Source organism: Geospiza fortis, unplaced genomic scaffold, assembly GCF_000277835.1.
Source record: "Geospiza fortis unplaced genomic scaffold, GeoFor_1.0 scaffold41, whole genome shotgun sequence".
Classification (NCBI taxonomy): Eukaryota; Metazoa; Chordata; class Aves; order Passeriformes; family Thraupidae; genus Geospiza; species Geospiza fortis.
Window position 1 is genome coordinate 20,646,513 of NW_005054299.1, and position 19,326 is coordinate 20,665,838.

At 36.1% G+C, this 19,326-nt stretch overlaps 1 protein-coding gene across 2 annotated transcripts in view; it reads right to left on the bottom strand.

Annotated features, from left to right (window-relative positions):
- PDE10A (phosphodiesterase 10A) overlaps window positions 1-19,326 on the bottom strand; it is a 338,217-nt gene that overhangs the window by 37,977 nt on the left and 280,914 nt on the right. For both annotated transcript variants that reach the window (XM_031060068.1, XM_005416270.2), the window contains exons 4-6: window positions 15,280-15,400; window positions 13,347-13,396; window positions 703-843 (exon numbers count right to left, since the gene is read on the bottom strand). In XM_031060068.1, the coding sequence (XP_030915928.1) occupies window positions 703-843; window positions 13,347-13,396; window positions 15,280-15,400 (312 nt within the window). The remainder of the gene's footprint in view (window positions 1-702; window positions 844-13,346; window positions 13,397-15,279; window positions 15,401-19,326) is intronic.

Below are 19,326 nucleotides of genomic sequence, written 5' to 3' on the forward strand. Positions count from 1 at the left end.
ATCATAAAGTGCTTACCCAAAATATAGCTTAAATACCAATGTCATAAAACTGCATAGACACAACTAATGGATGAAGTGTTTAAAAAATGAAAAAGGACAGACATATGGAGTACCAAGAATTATCAGAATATCACCTCAGGAAGTTCCAACTCCTGTTACAGAAAAAGGCTTGAATTTTGATATCAGTTACATTACTGCACTTTTCATGTAGATCTACTGCTACTATCAGTATTCTAGCTTTACATTAGAATATGCAGAGATAAAAATCCTGCCTAATAATCAGAATTCTACCTGACATTCTTGTCAGTGTCAGCCCTGTATTAAAATTAAATCAAATTTGATTGACTATATAAAAGTCTTCTTGTTTGGGGTTAATATTTCAAGACCAAGAAGACAGGAGTTTTGATCGGTTGTTTTTTCCAAGTGACTGTCATTCCATTGTGTCCTTTACCTGACAACCAAAAAAACAAGGTAAAATAACCCAAACCCAAAGTGAAAAAAACCCCAAACCTGTAAAACTAGAAATAAATGAAATATTCTGAAATTATTCCATCAGTTAATCCAAACTCAGATTTACTTTCCTGGTATCAGGACAGATGTAAATTCTATCATTAAATGCTCATCTCAATAAACATTTCAGCATCAAAACATTCATTCTAAGGACATGCTGCAATATTTCATTAATAAAAGAAAGCTTTTTACCCCCAGAATATCTTCCACTAACAACGTTTTTCTGGATCTGGCTACATAAGCAGATACAGTAGTGCCATGTGCAATGGGCCCTGCAGGAATGAGTCGTGGGTGTCCTTCTTTAGCTCCTGGTGGTGTGAATACACACAGACTCTAGTTAGAAAGAAAAAAAAAAAGAGAAAGAAAGGGGAAAAAAAGCAATTAGAAAGCATTATTACTTTTACAGTTATATAGAATAAAGTAGATAATGTAGAGAAACATAGCTTTTGACAATGAAAAGTAGTTGAATAAACTCCACTTAATTCCTCTGAAATCTTAGAAAACCCCACTCTAAAGTCATACAGGTAACTCCTGGACAACTCCTGCAGAGAACAGTGGATAACTTAAGTCACTTATTATTTATATCAGAGTAGGATTGCATTTACTTTGAACATATAATACACAGCACGCAAGACTCACTCAAGATAATATTACATTGTAAGAAAAACATTATCTTAATTTTTTTATCTAGGACGCACTCATTTATTGCAATTGAAAATACTCAAAAAGTAGAGATAATCTTTAAACTTATTATATAACACCAAAGATAGATGACAATGCCACACCACAATGTATTTCTAACACTCCTCTTAAGAATGGCCATAGGTTGTGCTGCTGATTAATTTCCCTCTCAGAATTTGCTTTCATTAGGGCTGCAATCAGACAGGAGCTGTTTCCTAGCATGGATTATTACAGGTAAACTTTGCATATGAAAACTCAGCATCTACTATCAGCTGTACAAAATGATGTGATGATACGAGGTGCATTCTCTCATAATTCTCCCTTTTTTACAAACATGCATGGTCTGTTATAAAGCACTAATACTAAACAATTCCAAAAAATCCCCACACTGAAATATTCAGAAACTAAAGAGATGCCATATAATGCACCATATGAAGGTACTCCTGCAGTGATGAAGATTCCTTAGGGGCAATGGATTACCAGCATGTTGGAAGGAGAAAGTTGGGACTTTATGCTGAGGGGAAAAAACGGCCAATTAAAAGTATGAAATTCATAGCCAAAACAAGATTGAAGCCTATGCAAGAAGAATCAGTAGTCCAACAATTAGGGTATTTATTAGGCTCAAAAAAACCCCACTCAAGATTGTGACAAAACCATTATCTGAGTACTTTGCTCTTAATCAGGTCAGTTCCAAACAATTCAGCAAGACAAGAAAATGAGTTTTCCATCCAGTTATTCATTTGCTAATATGTGGTAGAGATGAAAATTAAACTGTCTTAAAAATAATAAAAAATCAAGCTGCCCCAAACTATTTTAGCACTGACAAGTGATTTTTTCAGTTGGAAGGAAAGCTGTTTCTTCAATGGACTAGCTGCTGAATATTCACATTATTTACTCGATTTTGATGTCTTGCATTACCGTACAAGCACAAGAAATAATGGATTTTTCTGTTTATTCTTATCCTAAACCTGAATCTTATTCTTCAAACCCATTTATGCACACAGCCTCTTTGTGTGGCCTCTAGAAGTAAGACACACTTGAAAAGTTAGAATGTTTATTTTCCGTATGAATTACAAGAACAAAATTTAAAAAAAAGCAACACCAACAATCAAAAACCATCAAATCAATACATTGAATCTGTCAGAACAAGCCTACTCAATCTACCAGAATAAAAAGCTCTATTTACTCTTACTTGCTTATAATCTAATAAAGATACATATAATTTTTAAATAAAAACTTAGTTTCACAGCTGCTTGCCTTCATAAGCTTCAGTTCATATTTTTACATGCACTTAAATAGAACGACAAAGAACATTTTACATAACATAGCCAAGAAAAGCAAACCATGATCTAAAAAAAAAAGTACATTATTCTAATAAAACTGAAGAAACTACAGATCTTTGTTTATTTAGAGCAGTGATCTGGTATAAAATATTTTTCAAAAAATAAAAAAGGTATAAAAAATATAAAGAGCATAGAAATACTGAAATACATATCATAGTCTGATCTGCTATACTATGTGCTTAAGATTTACTATTTAAAAGATACTCTTATAACAGGAAAAGTAACACTGAAAAGGTGGTTTCTGTTGCATAGTACTGCAAAATGTAGAGATGCAACAGAATGTTAAAAGTCTGATCGATGTAGTCCAAGTAGGGGAATGAGTCAAAATCAACAGGACATCAGAGAGCAAATCTTTTGCTGAAGATGCCAAAGAATAACACTTTCATTCACACCTTCTTACATGTTTCAGATACATTTGATTCTTTTTGCCAAGGTATCAATGCATTACATTTAGCAAAGTAACAGTGCTATTTAAATTACGTGTATAAAGTGTGCTTTTCACACTCATGTCTTGAGTCATGCCCAGCCCTAAACATAATACAAAGCACAAATCTTTCTCTTCTCAGAAAGAGCTTCTCAAAACAAGAAAAAAAAATGTAAGAAAACCAAACAACACTTGCACCAGAAAACAAAGAATTCACTCCTCCCACACCTTCAGCAGCCAAAAACCTGTGCTGACATTACGAACTATTGCCTGCTAAGGCTGCTTTCACCAGCACAGTCTTTCCTGTGTACTTGTGTATCATTTTGTCTGGTAAACCCCTCTGTTGCTAACACAACGAAGTATTGCTGTGAACAAGTTTCCCTATGCTGGAAAAAGTTTGTGAACATTATTTTACTTCCAGCTTCTGCAAAAAAAGAGGGTTCTTTTTAGCAAAGTCACAAACCTGTGGCTAAGGGGTCAGTGACTGAAAAACTCTTCTAACTACCCAATAGGTTCTAAATTTGCCACTGTTCCTCCTGACTGCAGAGGTAGAAATGACTGTGCAGAACAATTGATAATCTTATCCTAACCATGCAGCACAATTAAAAAGAAAGGCAATTTTTCTCCTAACCATATATGACCTGAAATTAATCCATAAGCTTCTACCATTCCACACTGACTTTATACATACACCTAATAAATTGCTGTGAGTGTTTCTACATTCCATATTTGATTAATTTAAATCTGAATGAGTTTAAATGCTTGTTGCCAATTAATTATGTAGAAATGTCTCAAATAGAAGCCATCAATGGCAAGGTCAGCCAAACAAAACAAAGTAAACTGTGCTCTGCTCTACTATGGCATGTTACTGAAATAATCTCTGAGGCACCCACAGACACAGCTTTATGGGAATCTCTAAAACTAACACTGTCAAAAGCCAGCAGGTTCTCCACATCACCTATCCAGCTCACCTTTTTTTCTTTTTCTCTTAAGAAAATACTTATTAAATGAGTTCTGCAGTAATTCTGCAGTAATGATAAAATATGGGGAACACCTACTGTCCTCTAACTGTGAACAACTCCAGCATTCTTTTCATTTGCAAATGTACATTCCAATATTCTTTCGCTAGCTCAAAAGGTAACTAGAAGTATTTCCATAAAGACATCAGATACATTGCGTACAGCTTCACAAGTAAATGAAGAAATGAATAAATTTGGCCCTTTCAAATTAACTTGCATTTTCTCAGTTTGTCTGAACATTTTATTTCAAAAAAGACAGTTTGTGTTTCTAGTAATGATAATAAACAATGATTAATAATCAAAGTAAGAAACAAGTGGATCTTCATCCACAAGTTAACCAATATATAGTCAATAAAAAAGGAAATATGAGAATATTAGGGCCCCTGATTTCCCAAATACTATACTGATAACTCACAATGCAGTAAAAGGAGACAGCAGGATGTTTGCGCACAGCTCACAGACTCTTTTGCTGCTATTATGACTTGCAGCAAGCCTCTAAGTCAGTATCAGAAAGGGATAAATACAAATAGCTCTTTACTGATAATGCTATGTCACTGTCTTTCTCTAGGCAAAAGTTAAGTACTAAAAGATAACTAGTGTAGAAAGAGCATTAGGTATCTCCTGCTGATGAGAGAGAAGGCAACCAAAATGGGATGTTCAGTCTGGATCTGAAAAACTACCAAAAGGACAAACATTGGCTTGGAGAGAGAATCCTGTGGAAGCTTCCATGTTCAGGCATTCTGACACCTGGCAGTCCACAGGATTCTAACTCCCAATTTTGACCTGTTTACCCTCCTTCCAGACAAAGACAGAACCTCCTTTCCTACATCAGTCTTAACTGCCTTATTAAAAATATTCTTCCAGTACATTCCATATGGTGATGGACTTCTTTCTTTAAATGTAGTAGGCAGGGGAACACTAAAGTCTGACATCAAGAACTTCCTGTAACGTGTTGAAACCCTAGAGCATATGAGGTGCTTTCTTTCCTTCCACCTGTGACAGGACAGATTGCTCTGGGTGGGGCTAAATTCTTCAAAATTACTCCTCCCTTCCTTGTTTAGTCTCTTAATTCACTTTATAAAGTCCACAGCCAAAAAACCTCCTATTAATTTTGATGGATGTAACTGTGGTTTGGAATCCACTAATGACCTATCATGAACACAGAGATCAAGAGGTTGTTAAAAAAGTAAACTGAAGCAAAACAAAGTCCAAAAGAAATTATGACCTTAACAAATGTTTAAACACTGGTGAACACAGACAAATGTTGCAAAATTCACCATTTCATCTTGGTGGCATTAGGCTATATAGTTGAATTCAATGATCTCAGAGTTTTTTTCCAATGTAAAACATTCTATTGATTCTATTCTATGACCCATGTTTCTTAGGCACTCTAGGTATAGGCAACATACTGTCATCTCCAATATCTTTTAAAAATACTAATGTATATACAAGCCTGCCATATACAGGAATGCAGAATGATGTACTGTAACTGTTTCTTGAGGGATATAAAGATGACAACATCTTCAATCCACAGATAAACACACCAACTTGGCTTTCAGACACATAACAAGATCATGGTATTATAATACCATGGTTTTTGGTGCTCTTTCCTTGCTACTATGCACTCGGTCTAGTAAAATTATTAAGTAATTTATCTTTAATCTCTTACTATGGCTGAAAAAGCCTTCTTTACTCCTCATTTCTAACAGCTAAGAGCATGCACATGAAGAATTACTCGTGTTCATCTTGTCGTGCTGGTGTAACTCGGCCCCATTGTTGGTTTTTCCTGTGAAAATCTAATGCTTGACAGAGACAGCTGATTAAAATCCCAATAAAAGAAAACATGAGTAGCAGCAGCAAGTCTCATAACACAACAGCATCCGCAACTCTTGACAGATATTGTTACAGCGCTAAGTAAGAAAACTGCAGTTTTTAGTGATTTCAATCTTGGTCTCTTCTGATGAAGATGACAACCACTGGTATAATTGATGCTCTTTTGCTAGTCACTGTTGGTATGCAGTTTGTTGGAATCCAGCTCAACACCAAATTCTATCTCACAAAAACTAGAAACTATTCAACTAACTACATAAAGTTTGTCGGGATTGGAGTTAAACTGCAAACATGTATTCATCATCATCGTTATCATCATTTCACCAACAGTTATTTCTTCTTTTCGTGTAACTACTCATAACTAAGCAAATGGCAATCATAAACCAATTTTTCTAAAAGTTCCTTGGAGAAAAGCAGTCTGGATAAGAACCAGACATTTTAATGATTAAAATGAAGGATGAGTACACATGAGACAAGCATTCCACTAACAAACTATTTTGGTGGTACAGGTGACTGGATTTTGATCTAGTTTATTCCTCAGGACAATCTGCTAATAAAACTGGTCCTAAAATGCTTCATGGGAAATCATTTAATATTCAACTGACATTAAATGAAAGCCTTCATACTAAAGCATTGCTATGTGATTTGATGCTTGGGGGAAAGAAAAAATTAAAGAGAAAATGGAAATTGATCAAGCTGATATTAAGTGAGTTTAATGGCCTCTGGTGCTCACATCTGTTTCTGTTCAATAACAGCAATAGATTTTTACACTTGGTAAAGGACAACTTAAATGTAAGACCACACATCCAAACAATAAAATTATCTACAGATATTTACAAAGGCTGTGTCCTAAGGCCTGGATTTTTAGCAAGAATAAAACTCAACATAATAGGCAAAGATGACCAAGAAAAATGAACTAACATGATTTAATTTGGAAATTATTTACAGTCAAACCCCTTGCATTTGTTATATGGCGTATTTGAAGTAGTAGCCCAATACTACCATGTTAAAATCTTAAAGAGCTCTAGGAAATTATGGGTTTAAGCACAAGTGCAACAGTCTGACTGTATGAGGCACACAGGGATAAAAGAAGACACCAGATAAAAACACCAGCAACTACCACCATTGTTTATAAAAAAACTTGTTTTCTTTGCAATATAACACAGTGTATTAGAGGAGATTTGCAATTTTGAGCCACATAATATGCACAAATGTTGGATACTAGTGAAATGAAGATGGTGCACTTACCATAGAACTCCTAACAGTTGGGTTTGGCTTTTTTTCCTTTTGTTTTTGGCAGGGGGGTTATGTTTTCACCCTTCTGAATAGTATCAATTTTTAACTGCACTTAACTCCTGGAAACTTTCCAGTTGATTTACACAAGAAAAACACCATGAGAGTTATAGAAGTTCGTTGACACAAAATCAAGTTGATATGCCTCCTTACCATCCCTTCCATTTTAAGGCATGGTCAGCTAAGCATTTTTCTCTAAGACATTTGGCAGAACAGCTCCCAAACACTCCTCCAGGGATGAGGATCCCTGAGCTTGCACAAGCAACAGACTGTCATGCTTCCTTACAGCCACAGCTGAGGAAGTTTTCCCAATGCCAAGTCAAGCACACTGCTTCTTGCCCTACACACCATAGGTATTGAAGATGATTCCCTTCCTCTCTGCCTTATCCAAGCATATCTTCACCCCTCAACTTTCTTTTCTTTAGACTGAGCAAAACCACTTTTGTTTCCTGACCATTGTCTCTGCTCTCTTCTGAACTCACTTCAGCTCCTCCAATTCTATTTTTTCTTAAAGTGCTGTGTTTAAATGTTTTATTCCATCTGAAGCTTTAGCAGTGGAGAGGGAAAAAGGAAAAATACATTAGGACTACAGTTGTGTTTGTGATACATACATAAGTGTATTTTTTATTACGCAATGATTATTGCAGACTTATTTTTACCTTCAAATTCACTGAAAACACTAGAATCTTTCTCAGAGTCATCAACTGCCCCACACAGGGAGAGGCAACATGTGGAAAGCCAAGCACTTCTCTTAGATGAATCATTGTCTGGTTTCTTCTGATCGTTTTCCAAAGCCCATTTTGAAATCTAATCTGCTCCTACAAACATATCTGCAGTCCTATATTCTTTCTTTACCTGTGCATTAATGAATATAGTAAGCAAAACCAGATACCTGGATAAATCTTTGGAAATTTATGCAAAACAACTTCCCATTCTGATAGTGAAACACAAACAACTGGACTCTGTCTAGTTTTCTAGCAATCTCTGCAGTCTACCTAGAGCATATATTGATGTATGCACAAACTGGGGAATGAGATGCTGGAGAGCAGTGCCACAGAAAGGGACCTGGGGGTTCTGGTCAGTGGCAAGTTGAACCTGAGTCAGCAGTGCCCTGGCAGCCAGGAGGGCCAACCCTGTCCTGGGGGGTATCAGGCACAGCATCACCAGCCAGGCAAGGGAGGGGATTGTCCTGCTCTGCTCTGAGCTGGGGCAGCCTCACCTCGAGTGCTGGGGGCAGTTTTGGGTGACACGATGTAAAAAAGACATTAAGCTCTCAGAGAATGTCCAAACCACAGCAAAAATGATGATGAAGAGTCTTGAGGAGCAGGTGAGGTCACTTGGTCTGTTCAGACTGGGGAAGAGAAGACTGAGGGCAGACTTCACTGCAGTTACACTTCCTCGCAAAGGGAACAGGAGGGGCAGGCACTGATCTCTTCTCTCTGGTAACCAGTTACAGGACCCAAGGGAATGGCCTGCAGTTGTGTCAGGGGAGGTTTAGGTTGGATATTATGAAAAGATTCTTTATCCAGAGGGTGGTTGGGCACTGGAACAGCTCCCCAAGGAAGTGGTCACAGCACCAGCCTGGCAGAGTTCAGGACAATGCTCTCAGGCACAGGCCAGTTCTTGGGGTGTCCTGTGCAGGCCAGGAACTGGATTTCAATGATCCTGATGGGTCCCTTCCAACTCAGGATATTCTATGATACTCTTCATCATGAACACATTCCACAGGTCCATTTACCTGAATATTAAATTAAACAAGACCAAAATTTCCCTAAGATACATTTTGACAGTTACTTATCTCTTTCAGCTTGATAATTTATTGACTCAAATTTAAACTCTAATACTGTAACTAAACAAGAGCTTTCACTGTCCGTTGAGTATCACTATTCATTGGCAAATAAGAAAGCAACAGATTTCTTCCACTTGACATATAAAAGAACCCTATGGTCCTAGAACTGATTCAATGATAAAGACCAATTTCTTGAATTGACTTGCAATTAGAAGGATTTCACCTGGAAACATGTCTAAAAGACTCAAATTTCAGAGAAGATGTCTATGCATTCAAAAACCGGAGACAGTAAGCAGTACATGCTTTTTTCTGTATTCTTAACTCAAATCACCCACCTCATAAACTCACTAGGTGGCACTGCATACACATCAAGTGGCAACAACTTTTCAATGACCAGAAATTCAAGAACGGCTTAATAAAATACACCCTGAAGCACAGAGTATGTGCACATATTTGTGGCCTCACATAATTATTTCGTACAATAAAGCTATTGGAAATTTCTGTCTGAAGTGAGGATAATCTGTTTGTCAACACAATTTGCAGTTTCAGGAACTAAGTAACACAAGACCAAGTAAAAGCTGCTTTAAGCCTATGCCTGTAAAACACAAAGTCATACATCTTTACGTAGGAATCACGGTGTAATCATGAGGCAAATTACTCATGCAACTGAAAAATGAGGAAAAACACTTCTAAAGCTGCAGATTGTGAGAATGACAAGATTCTCTACAAATGCTGTGGTCTAACGCCACTTTAACCCTGTTAGCTGATCAAAGGGAAATTGCAGATGGCCTGCTCAAATATCTCAGTATTTTCTTAAACCTTGCATCCTTTAGCCCTGTTAAGTTGTGAAACATCCCTGTTTGATTTGGAAGCGTAGTATATAGAATTTATAAAACAGCTGCTATGCACCTGAAGAAAAAATAACTTTATTTGCACAACTACACTAACCCATGGACAAAGATAATCCCTTCGATATGAACAAAGTTCAAAAACCAGAGGCAGTATGGGCCCAGGTCTGTTCAGACTATGACCCTGATGAGAAAGTTCTACTGTTTTTAGCACAAGTACTTTGCAATTAATTCTACCATTTACTTAGCACAGGCAGAATCAGATTCTGATACACTGGGCAACTCACAGGGAAGGAAGGAGCTGGGCATGGTAAGCAAGAGGTGCTTACCTGCTAGAGGGCAATAATTTGAAAAGCAGAATCACCATCAAAACGCTCTCAGTCAGGACTGCACCGACTGGTAGTGATTCCAAGCAATTTGAACACCCAGAAGGATGCTAAAATAACTGAACTATCCACACTGGAACCATTCTGGCACCAATTCTGAGTAATACTTGCATAAATAAATGCACTGGAATCTGCAATTGATGTGGCATCTTCTATCTCAAGCAAATTCACTCAAGTCAATATCCTGAAGGCATTCAACCTGAACTGTCAGCCAGAAATTACTTAGTCCTTATGGTGTTTTCCAAGTACAATATAGTATGTAAACTTCAATAGCGAGAAAGAAAATAAGGCTGGAAAAAGACTTTTTATATGGACAGATATTTTTACAAACTTACTTTTGTGTCGTTAAACTGCAAAGGATTTTTTTCTAAAGCACTGTCCTCCTTTAAAGGCAAGTGTATTATCTATGTTTTGCAAAAAGAAAGGGACTGGCTAATCTAGAGCTTTTCCTCAAACTAGATGAATTTTCTTTCAGTTCTAATGTAATTTACATGTAAAGAAAATTCTGCCTATATTAAATACGGCACCAAAGAATGATTTTCTCTTAATAATCCATTAAAAAAGCAATTTGCAAAGATATGGCAATTTTCTTAATATTAAGAAATATTAGCACAAAGTATGTAGTAATAATTTACTAGTTTTCATTTTGCAAAAATTAAGCATTTTTGTAAAACTAAAATTATCTTATATCCTAATTAGAAACTCACTATTTAATCCAGGCTAGAGGTAGTTAAGGATATCTCGTATTGCAAAAATGCTCCTTTGATGAGATTAATACAAACCAAAATTCTCAAATTTGGATTAATTTAAACAAGCAAAAGTATACTTACACACATTTAAAGCAGGAACTGACACAAAGTAGAGTTAGTGCTTGTGCTTCAGGTTTGGTCATAAATTCCCTTACAGAATATAGTCAGAACACACACATCACTAAATATTAGAAAACCATTTGAAAGCAGTTATCTACTTGTTAACAGGATTCCTCCATTTTTACACACTCCCATCCCAAAACTTGATTCTCAAAAAGATGTACACAACACACACAGACACACATTCCTAGCTGGATAACAAGCAGATATTTTCTAAGCTAATGAACAAAAAGCCCAACGCTAAATTGGGGGGATAGGGTCAGAGGGTGGTGGTGGGGGGAGGGGAAGGATTTTGCCAAATTTGCAAAATTCAAGTCACATATCTAGCACCAAAATACTAACCCACCAAAAGACAGAGACTATTCTTCAACACATGGCCATAGATAATCAGCAAATACTTCATCCAGGCCAATCAAAGGTTTTATTTTTTTAATTTCAGCTTAAAGAATTAGCTGATTCCTGCTTTTGCTACACAGAATCTTTTTGTTCCCATTTTAAAAAGACATTTAATAAAAATAAATAAAACCTCATTGCCAGTGCTTGCTGGGCAATGGCTAATCTCACTTGGATACATCCTTTAAATTAAATATTCAAGAGACAAAGGCTATCCAAATTAATTTACAATGACAATTTATTGTAAGAAATAGGCTAATGCATTACCATTTAGTTACAAGACTACAAAACATGAGTTTGGCCCAAAGCCCACTAAAGTGAATGGAAAATCTCACACTAACTTCAAAGGACTTGGGATCAGTCCCTATAATAACTACTTGAAGAACATTCCATTTTGGGTGATGCAGCTACATAGCAGTGGTTAATAAAGTCAATGTGTGTTTTTAGTGGTTGGAGCTTTTTTTCGGGGAAGAGTTGTACTGGAATACTGGGAAGCAAATAGATTCATCTGCCTAATATGTTATTAAAAAAAAAAAAAAAAGAAAAGAAAAACCAGAAGGTCATACAGTACCCAGGCCCTCAGGGTATCAAAAGGGCTGTGAGTAATCCCATATTATGCCATACTAATCTAATAGGAAAAACCTCACCATAGCAAGAATTCTCCTGGTCTCAAGCAGTAAAGTTAATTTTACTGTAATCTTTTACAAAGCATTTAGAGATGAACATGCTCAGCTGGCAGGCAGTCACTGCCACCAAAGCTGTCCAGAGCTGTACATTTGGGATGGAGGCTGAACTTCCTGCAGGTTCCTGCCTCTGGCAGCAGGAGGGAGATTTTCAGTGACTGCTTGTGTTGCCCCTACCCATGACAATGAATGCTGTCACCTACTAATGAGAACCAAAGATGGCATTCAAAATGATGAACTACATGTTTCTTAAATTATAACTCTTAGTGAAAGAGTTATTTAAAAATATACGCTATTTATATGCTTAACAGAAGCCATTGAGAGAAGAAAGAATTTTTGAATAATAAAGTGGGTTATCTTTATTATGTGTAACAGTTATATCACAAAGAATGCAAAACTTCATTTCCATTTCTAATAGGAAATTTCTGTATGGGCCTTCTTCCACATCAAATTACTTGCATGTTTGTACATCTTCAATTCTGTTTCCACTACTTCAAAAAAGTAATTTTTACAGTTTTTTCTGAATTCAAATATTGCACAAAGAGCAAAGGAATTTGGCTAATGGACTATATAAGAATAAGCTATCAAAACTGACTGTGTAAAGTAAGGAAAAAACACAATGGGAAAAAATATTTTCTTCTCTAATCACTGCTTGTTTCTTGAACCAAAGAAAGACATAAAATTTCTAACAAATTCTGATTTTTAATTTGAGGGAACTGACTGAAGTACTACATCGAATTTCTTTCTGATAGCCATTTAAAATAACTACAAAATCTTGTATCATGCTAACTGTACAAATCCAACTGGATAGAAAAAGATGCAAGGTATTCTAACATTCAAATAACAAAAGAACAAATATTGGACTCGCTGTGGTTTGAATTATTACATCAGAAAGTAATTGAATTTCTAATTTTTAAATGTATAATTTATTTTATGCCAACCAGAACCTACATCTGAAATCTACATTACCCCACTATCAAGTTGCAGCTGACAAATAACATTTCAAAAAATCAGAGAGATAACTAGATGCAAAAGAAAGGCTATGCAGACATTAAATCCAAGTTTTCTGTTTCCTAAAGACAATTAATAATAGGGTTAAATCGCAAGTTAAGCTTCCAGAGTCAGAGAAACAAGAGCATTATTTCCAAATCTTTAAAAAAACCCAAAAAGACCAAGGATCTAAATGCAGAGAACATTTTTTTCATTACCACCATTATTATATTAGAAAACATACTTGTGATTGTACAGAAAAGCACCATTTTAATCCAGCATACTTACATTATTGCATTCTCCCAGGAAATATAGTGCAAATCCATCAGCTTTTGTAGCTGTCAAAGCAATAACAAAAGAAGTAATTGTACTCACAGGGATAAATCAAACTTAGGCAACATCTTTGAGGTGAAACCACAGATTCAATTCCACTTAGGACAAACATCTACCATTCAAAAGGTTAAGGTCTTCTGCTGCGTCTCCTAAAACTTCCAAGAGTCTATAAAGTTAGAGGCTCTTGCTTCCTTCATTGCCATTTACAGAATTTTAAAAGATAATTAAAAACAACTTCTTTATACATCTATACTCCAAGGCCAAATGTCTGTAAAAACAAATGAATTCATACAACAGAAGCAACATTAAAAAGTGTATTGACAATATAATCTGTCAGATAACACAACAATTTCTATGAGTAAAATAAATGCCAATTGTAAATGTTAAGCTGTATTTGTCCTTGCCTTAAGAGAGAAAATCATGGGAAAATGAGGAGTTACAAATACTGCCATAAAAATGTGTTTCCAAACAAACTGCTTCTATTTTCTGCACCTAGCCCATATTAAAAATAGTGACACTCACCAGAAAGTTTACACTTTACAGATTTTTGCCAGATTGAGAGTGTGGTATGAAACAGGGTAAAGTCAAGTTCCTTAAACTCTCAAAAGCTTAAAGTCAACCAACCATCATAACTTATCCTCAAAATCAGAGCAGTATAAGGCAGAAAATGTTTTTCAACCTGCTTCAGGCAACAGGCTTGGATCACGTGTCTTTCCAAAAGTTAATAAACATTCCAAAAAGAGAGTAAAAAGACATATCTGGTACCTATTGTTTTATGAATGAACTCAAAACTCTTTTTAGTACATTTCAGTGGAAAACATTTTACTTGTGTGCAATTAAATCAAATGGCTTTCTTAATTTCTTTGACAAAAGGAAAGAAGTTCCACTGTGTAGTTACTTGCTCATTGTCAACTGTGCAGCATTATTAAGAGTTGAGAGCAGAGTAATTTGCATTCAGATTTTAAATCCTTCAGCTGTAGTACTTAAGTATATTGACCTACAGGTCAAATGAGTACTGTAAAGGAAGTAATATATAAAAAACCCTCCCATCTGCTATACAAAAGAAAAAAAATTGTAATCCATCAGCACTCTATATGGTCAAGTTTCACTTGCTGTTTATTAACAAATTTGTTTTGCAGTGAGTTGGACATCAACATGCAAATAGCAGCCTAAGCAAAATCAGCAGATTTTGCAGAGAAAAGGTTCTTTTAAAACATCACATATATAAACCAGAACTATTACTCATCATCACAAAATTGTGAAGTAGCTAGGACAGTAAAACCTTTCTAAAGAGCTGACTGAAATCTACTGTGTCACTTCCTATTGAAGTCTGAGTACATCCACTCTGGCTAAAAAGAAGACAAATTACACTTATATTGTTATTGAGAGTGTTTTGTTTGTTCTTAATTTTAACTTTTGATCATATGCAGTATTTTCTCACCACAAAAGGTACTTACATCAGATAAAAAAGAAATAGTTAAACTGAGTTAGAGATCACACAAAAGATATGCCTTCTTCCAGTGGTATTTCAATTGTTTCAAAAGGAATTTATGTATGCAGTGATATTACTGATAGACTTTTTTTTTTTCATACTTTCACTATTGAAATTGCAACACCACCATAACCAGAATAGTTGATTCTTTGGTTCATTTAACACAAGACTCTAATATCGCAATTGGATATGCAAGTCTCTCCACAGATGAAATTCACTTCAGTGCAGCTAGGGATTCACTGAGGGACAGAAGGTGAAGTCAGTTCACACTGAGAGAACATCCAATGGGAACACTGTTATCCCTAAGTACCTGTCTTTATTAATTAAACCACGTAAGAAATGTGCTGTGCACTGATGCTGAGTAACAGCTCAGAGACACCCGATTCTCCTTCTTACCTATTTTAATGATGCTGCTCAGTTCATACAGAAGCAGTTGGTTATCTCCTCCTGTATCCAGGCGCTGTTCTATGTAGCTGTTTAATTCGTACACCACGCCTTGCATATTCGTGTCCTGGTACTATGGGAGCAAAGATGAGAAGAACATTTTAGAATAACTGAGATGCATTTTGCAGGTTAAAAACATACAAATTCATTAAAAATAATATGTTAAGATTTCAGTACTGAGCCAAGTAGAGCTGTCCTAATCCAGCTACCTGAAGAGCAAGGTCACTGCTATGCAAGAGGCACAGCACTCCACCCTCTGTTAATTAAACATTTGTTCAAAGCACATTGAGAACACCACTCAGCAATTAATAATCACCTAAACTGAGCCAGGGTCATGAACAATGTCTAAAGAAAATGAGAGACATGACAATTATCCAGTAAGTAGACTGTCATCATTGAGTCAGAGATGACACAGTCTCCAAAAACAGTCAGAAGAAGGCTAATTCACTTTGTTAGGAAATCCATTCCTTTTTATACTCTAGCTCGCTACAGGTGGACCTGATTGGTTCTTTAATCAAAGCACCATCACCATCGGTTAATTAAGAAACCACCCATCTATAAACAACCTTATGGGCAAAACAGCTTATCACAAAACACCTGAAGATTTTGTTTCCAATTCTTTCTCTCCAGCTCCCTCAGACCAATTCATGGGAAAGCTTATCTAGCTTTCTCTCTCTCTGACCAGACTGTTACATTCACAGTAGACTTCAACTCCTTCCTTTTAAGCTCCTAGTCCACCAGGAAAGGAAGCAAGCAAGTGCCTTAGCTAGCATCTTCCACTTCAGATTCGCCAAATGACAGAACTGTGCCAAGCACCAGAGTTGTCAGGTGCTTGGTGGTAGCTTAGGAAGCTCAGCCTTTCAAATACAGAAGCAATTAACATCAACCAAGTGAAGGACAAAAATCACAACTCAAAATCATGCCAGCCACTGCGGCTTCATAGGCATTTGTTTCAACTGATGATGGCAGACACAAATCAAATCTGCTGGCAGATTACAAACCAGAATATTTAGATGGGAGCCATGGGGTGCTGATTGCTGGTATGATGAAACAGCATGATATGGTTAAAATCTCACAGGAAAGGAGATGCAGCCTCCCTTCAGGGGCCCAGCTGCATTTGTTTATCCATTTCCCAAGTTCTGAAGGACTGTTAAAAACAGTACTACATGTGTATGTGTAGCATGACAGCATCACAAACAATAATTTCACAGGAAGCAATACTTGGCACTAAGTAAAGATTCATTACCCTGCCCAAAACTGGTAATGTGGAAACTGAATAAAGTAATACGGTCAATTACTTACTGAACTCCATGATGCAGTAAATTACATTGCTTAAACTAAAAATTAAGCTGGTGATATTTAGACAAATTAATGTTGCTTGAAAGACCAAGGCTTACTCTTCTGCTCATTCATACTTCAGAGCCAAGTTTAATATATATCAGACTAATATAAACTACAATGGAAAAGACCATAAATGTTCAGAGTATCACAGTCTAGTCCACTACCACTCCAGCATTTTATGTGCGTACGTGTAACTGCTCAATATCTTCTCTGCCTGTAAATGCGGGTAAACCTCTACATGTGACACTTACGGATGGATTAAGCACATAACTTACATGATACATTTCATTATATAACTTTTACTCCCCCTCTTATTTTTATGCATACAACACTATGTCAGGAATACAGAGCATGTAAAGATATATACTTTAGATACATTTTGTAAAGTCAGCAGATCTTAATCTTGACTTTAAAATGGTTCCTGAGAATATACAATCTTTGCCATGACTTCTTCTTAATCTGTTAATCTACTGCTCCACATGGACATATTAGAACATTTAAGTCCTAGGCCGTCCAAATATTCTCAATGTGTAACAAACCTGACACTTCATAATTCCTTCTGTAAAATGGTGCAATGGTTATACATTTTGACAGCGATGTAAGGTCACACTGCATAAATGCATAAACTACTGCAGGTCTTGAGTTTACAATACAGCATGCCACCACCAGTATTAGCACCATATGGCAGCTGGCAAGCTTCCACTGCCTGCCCTCTGCTGTGTCCCACATTACTCCTGTATGATTATTATTCAAAGGAGAAAACAATAGCATAGTTTCATGCAAGTGGAGCTTTTATACTTGCAATCTGTAGCCATAAGTAGCCGTAAAGCAGGAAAATGGTGAACAAGAGTCTATACTATTCAGATGTGCTAACCCAAGTCTGCAAAAGTATGTGTAGCCACATACCCTGAAGCAACAACGGCTAATCAAGCACACATGCACTTTATCATGTGGAAAAATGCCTTCTCAGAACTTGGAAATGAATACACATCTTTTCGCCTGTGACGCACAGTCAGGATTTAAATCAAATCCTCAAAGGTTAAAGCTAACACGTTAAGAGAATGCATCATCAAAATGAGCCACGACAGAATAACTGCTTTCCCTCTAATCAAGCAGCAGTTCAACATGCATAGTAATTATATAATAGCTGTGTGCCCTTTATCCTCACCTCTGCCACATATATGCTTGCAAATGTTTGGTAAGCAGGGCAAAGCACTGCCTGCACCCGTGTCACGGAAGGGACAGCAGCTGCGCAATGCCGGACACCGTTACGTGGCACACGTCTGGTACTGACCATCTGCACACCCACAACTGCCCAGATGAGCACAGCTTGTCCAGATGCACAATTAAGTAATTCTTAGATCAATCATCAACAAAGATTCACTCTGTCACGCTGCAAAATGGTTTTCCTTTCATTACAGTACAGTGAAAGTTTTTTCATTAGGTTCTAGGCGTTTTAGATTGGATAACCATAATTATGTTTGGTTGAAAAGCCGCAATAGTCTTTATGAAACCATGTATTTAAACACTGAGTAAGTCACCAGGAAACTCTGGTACAAGCACTACCCAATGTGGTTGCTAACACAGACTTGTGCATATTTGGTGTAAAACTTACTTCAAGAAAGCAACTCCTCAAAAAATTCAACACACTTGGTGGAAAATAAGTATTTATTACATATATACCATATTATATGGAGTAAGTAGAATTTCTTAATTTGCAATTTACACATTATTAATGCTCATCAACTTTTTCCTTAATTCATTTTTCCCATTGCTGATTTCCTTCTGTTTAAGATTCAGCATCTATAAGTATTTTGGTATACTTACTGTAAATTTCTGAATTTCAATGACATTACATAAAATAATTCAATTAGACTAAAAACTAGTTTAGCACTATCGTACCAGCATAATATTTCTAGTAGCTGAGTATATTTGAAAGCTATGAAAATGGACTAACAATTAAGCAGGGAAATTGTGTTACAAATATTCATAATAAAATTCATAAATATCAAATAAGGTGTTTTTTAGAGGATTTATGTAAAAATATATATATGGTTCTTAGTCTTTAGAATATTTCAGTGCAATAGAAGACAACAACCCATGACAGCTAATTTAAGAATTGTTTTGTGCCTTAGAACTAAACAAGGAGGCTAGGAGCATAAACACTGAAAAAAGGAGATACTGAAATAACGTAGAGTAAGATGAATTTTAAGTATTCATTCTAAACAATTCAGACACATGGAGAAACTAATATTCAAGTACACAATATAATATCTAAAGTAAAAAAAAAAACAAAACTGAAATGAAGATTATTTCCATGCTTTGATGCTCATAGTGCAGCTGTGCCACAGGCATTTTATGCTTTTGCAGGAAAGAAAAAGTCCCTTTGTTGCAACAAAAAGCCTTCATTAATGCAGCAGTTATATCCAATTGCAAGTCACTCTAGAGGTGTCACAGGGAGCCACACTGCAGACAGATGGAGGGGAACTTGAAACTGAGGACATATATTCAACCAAAGACATGTAAGCACGCCAAAAAAGAAAAAAAAAAAACCAAACAACAAACCAAAGAGAAACATCTCAAACAATATGACATTATTAAAAAAAAAAAGAAACCTCACCAAAACCACAAAACACAAACAAACAAACAAACCACAAA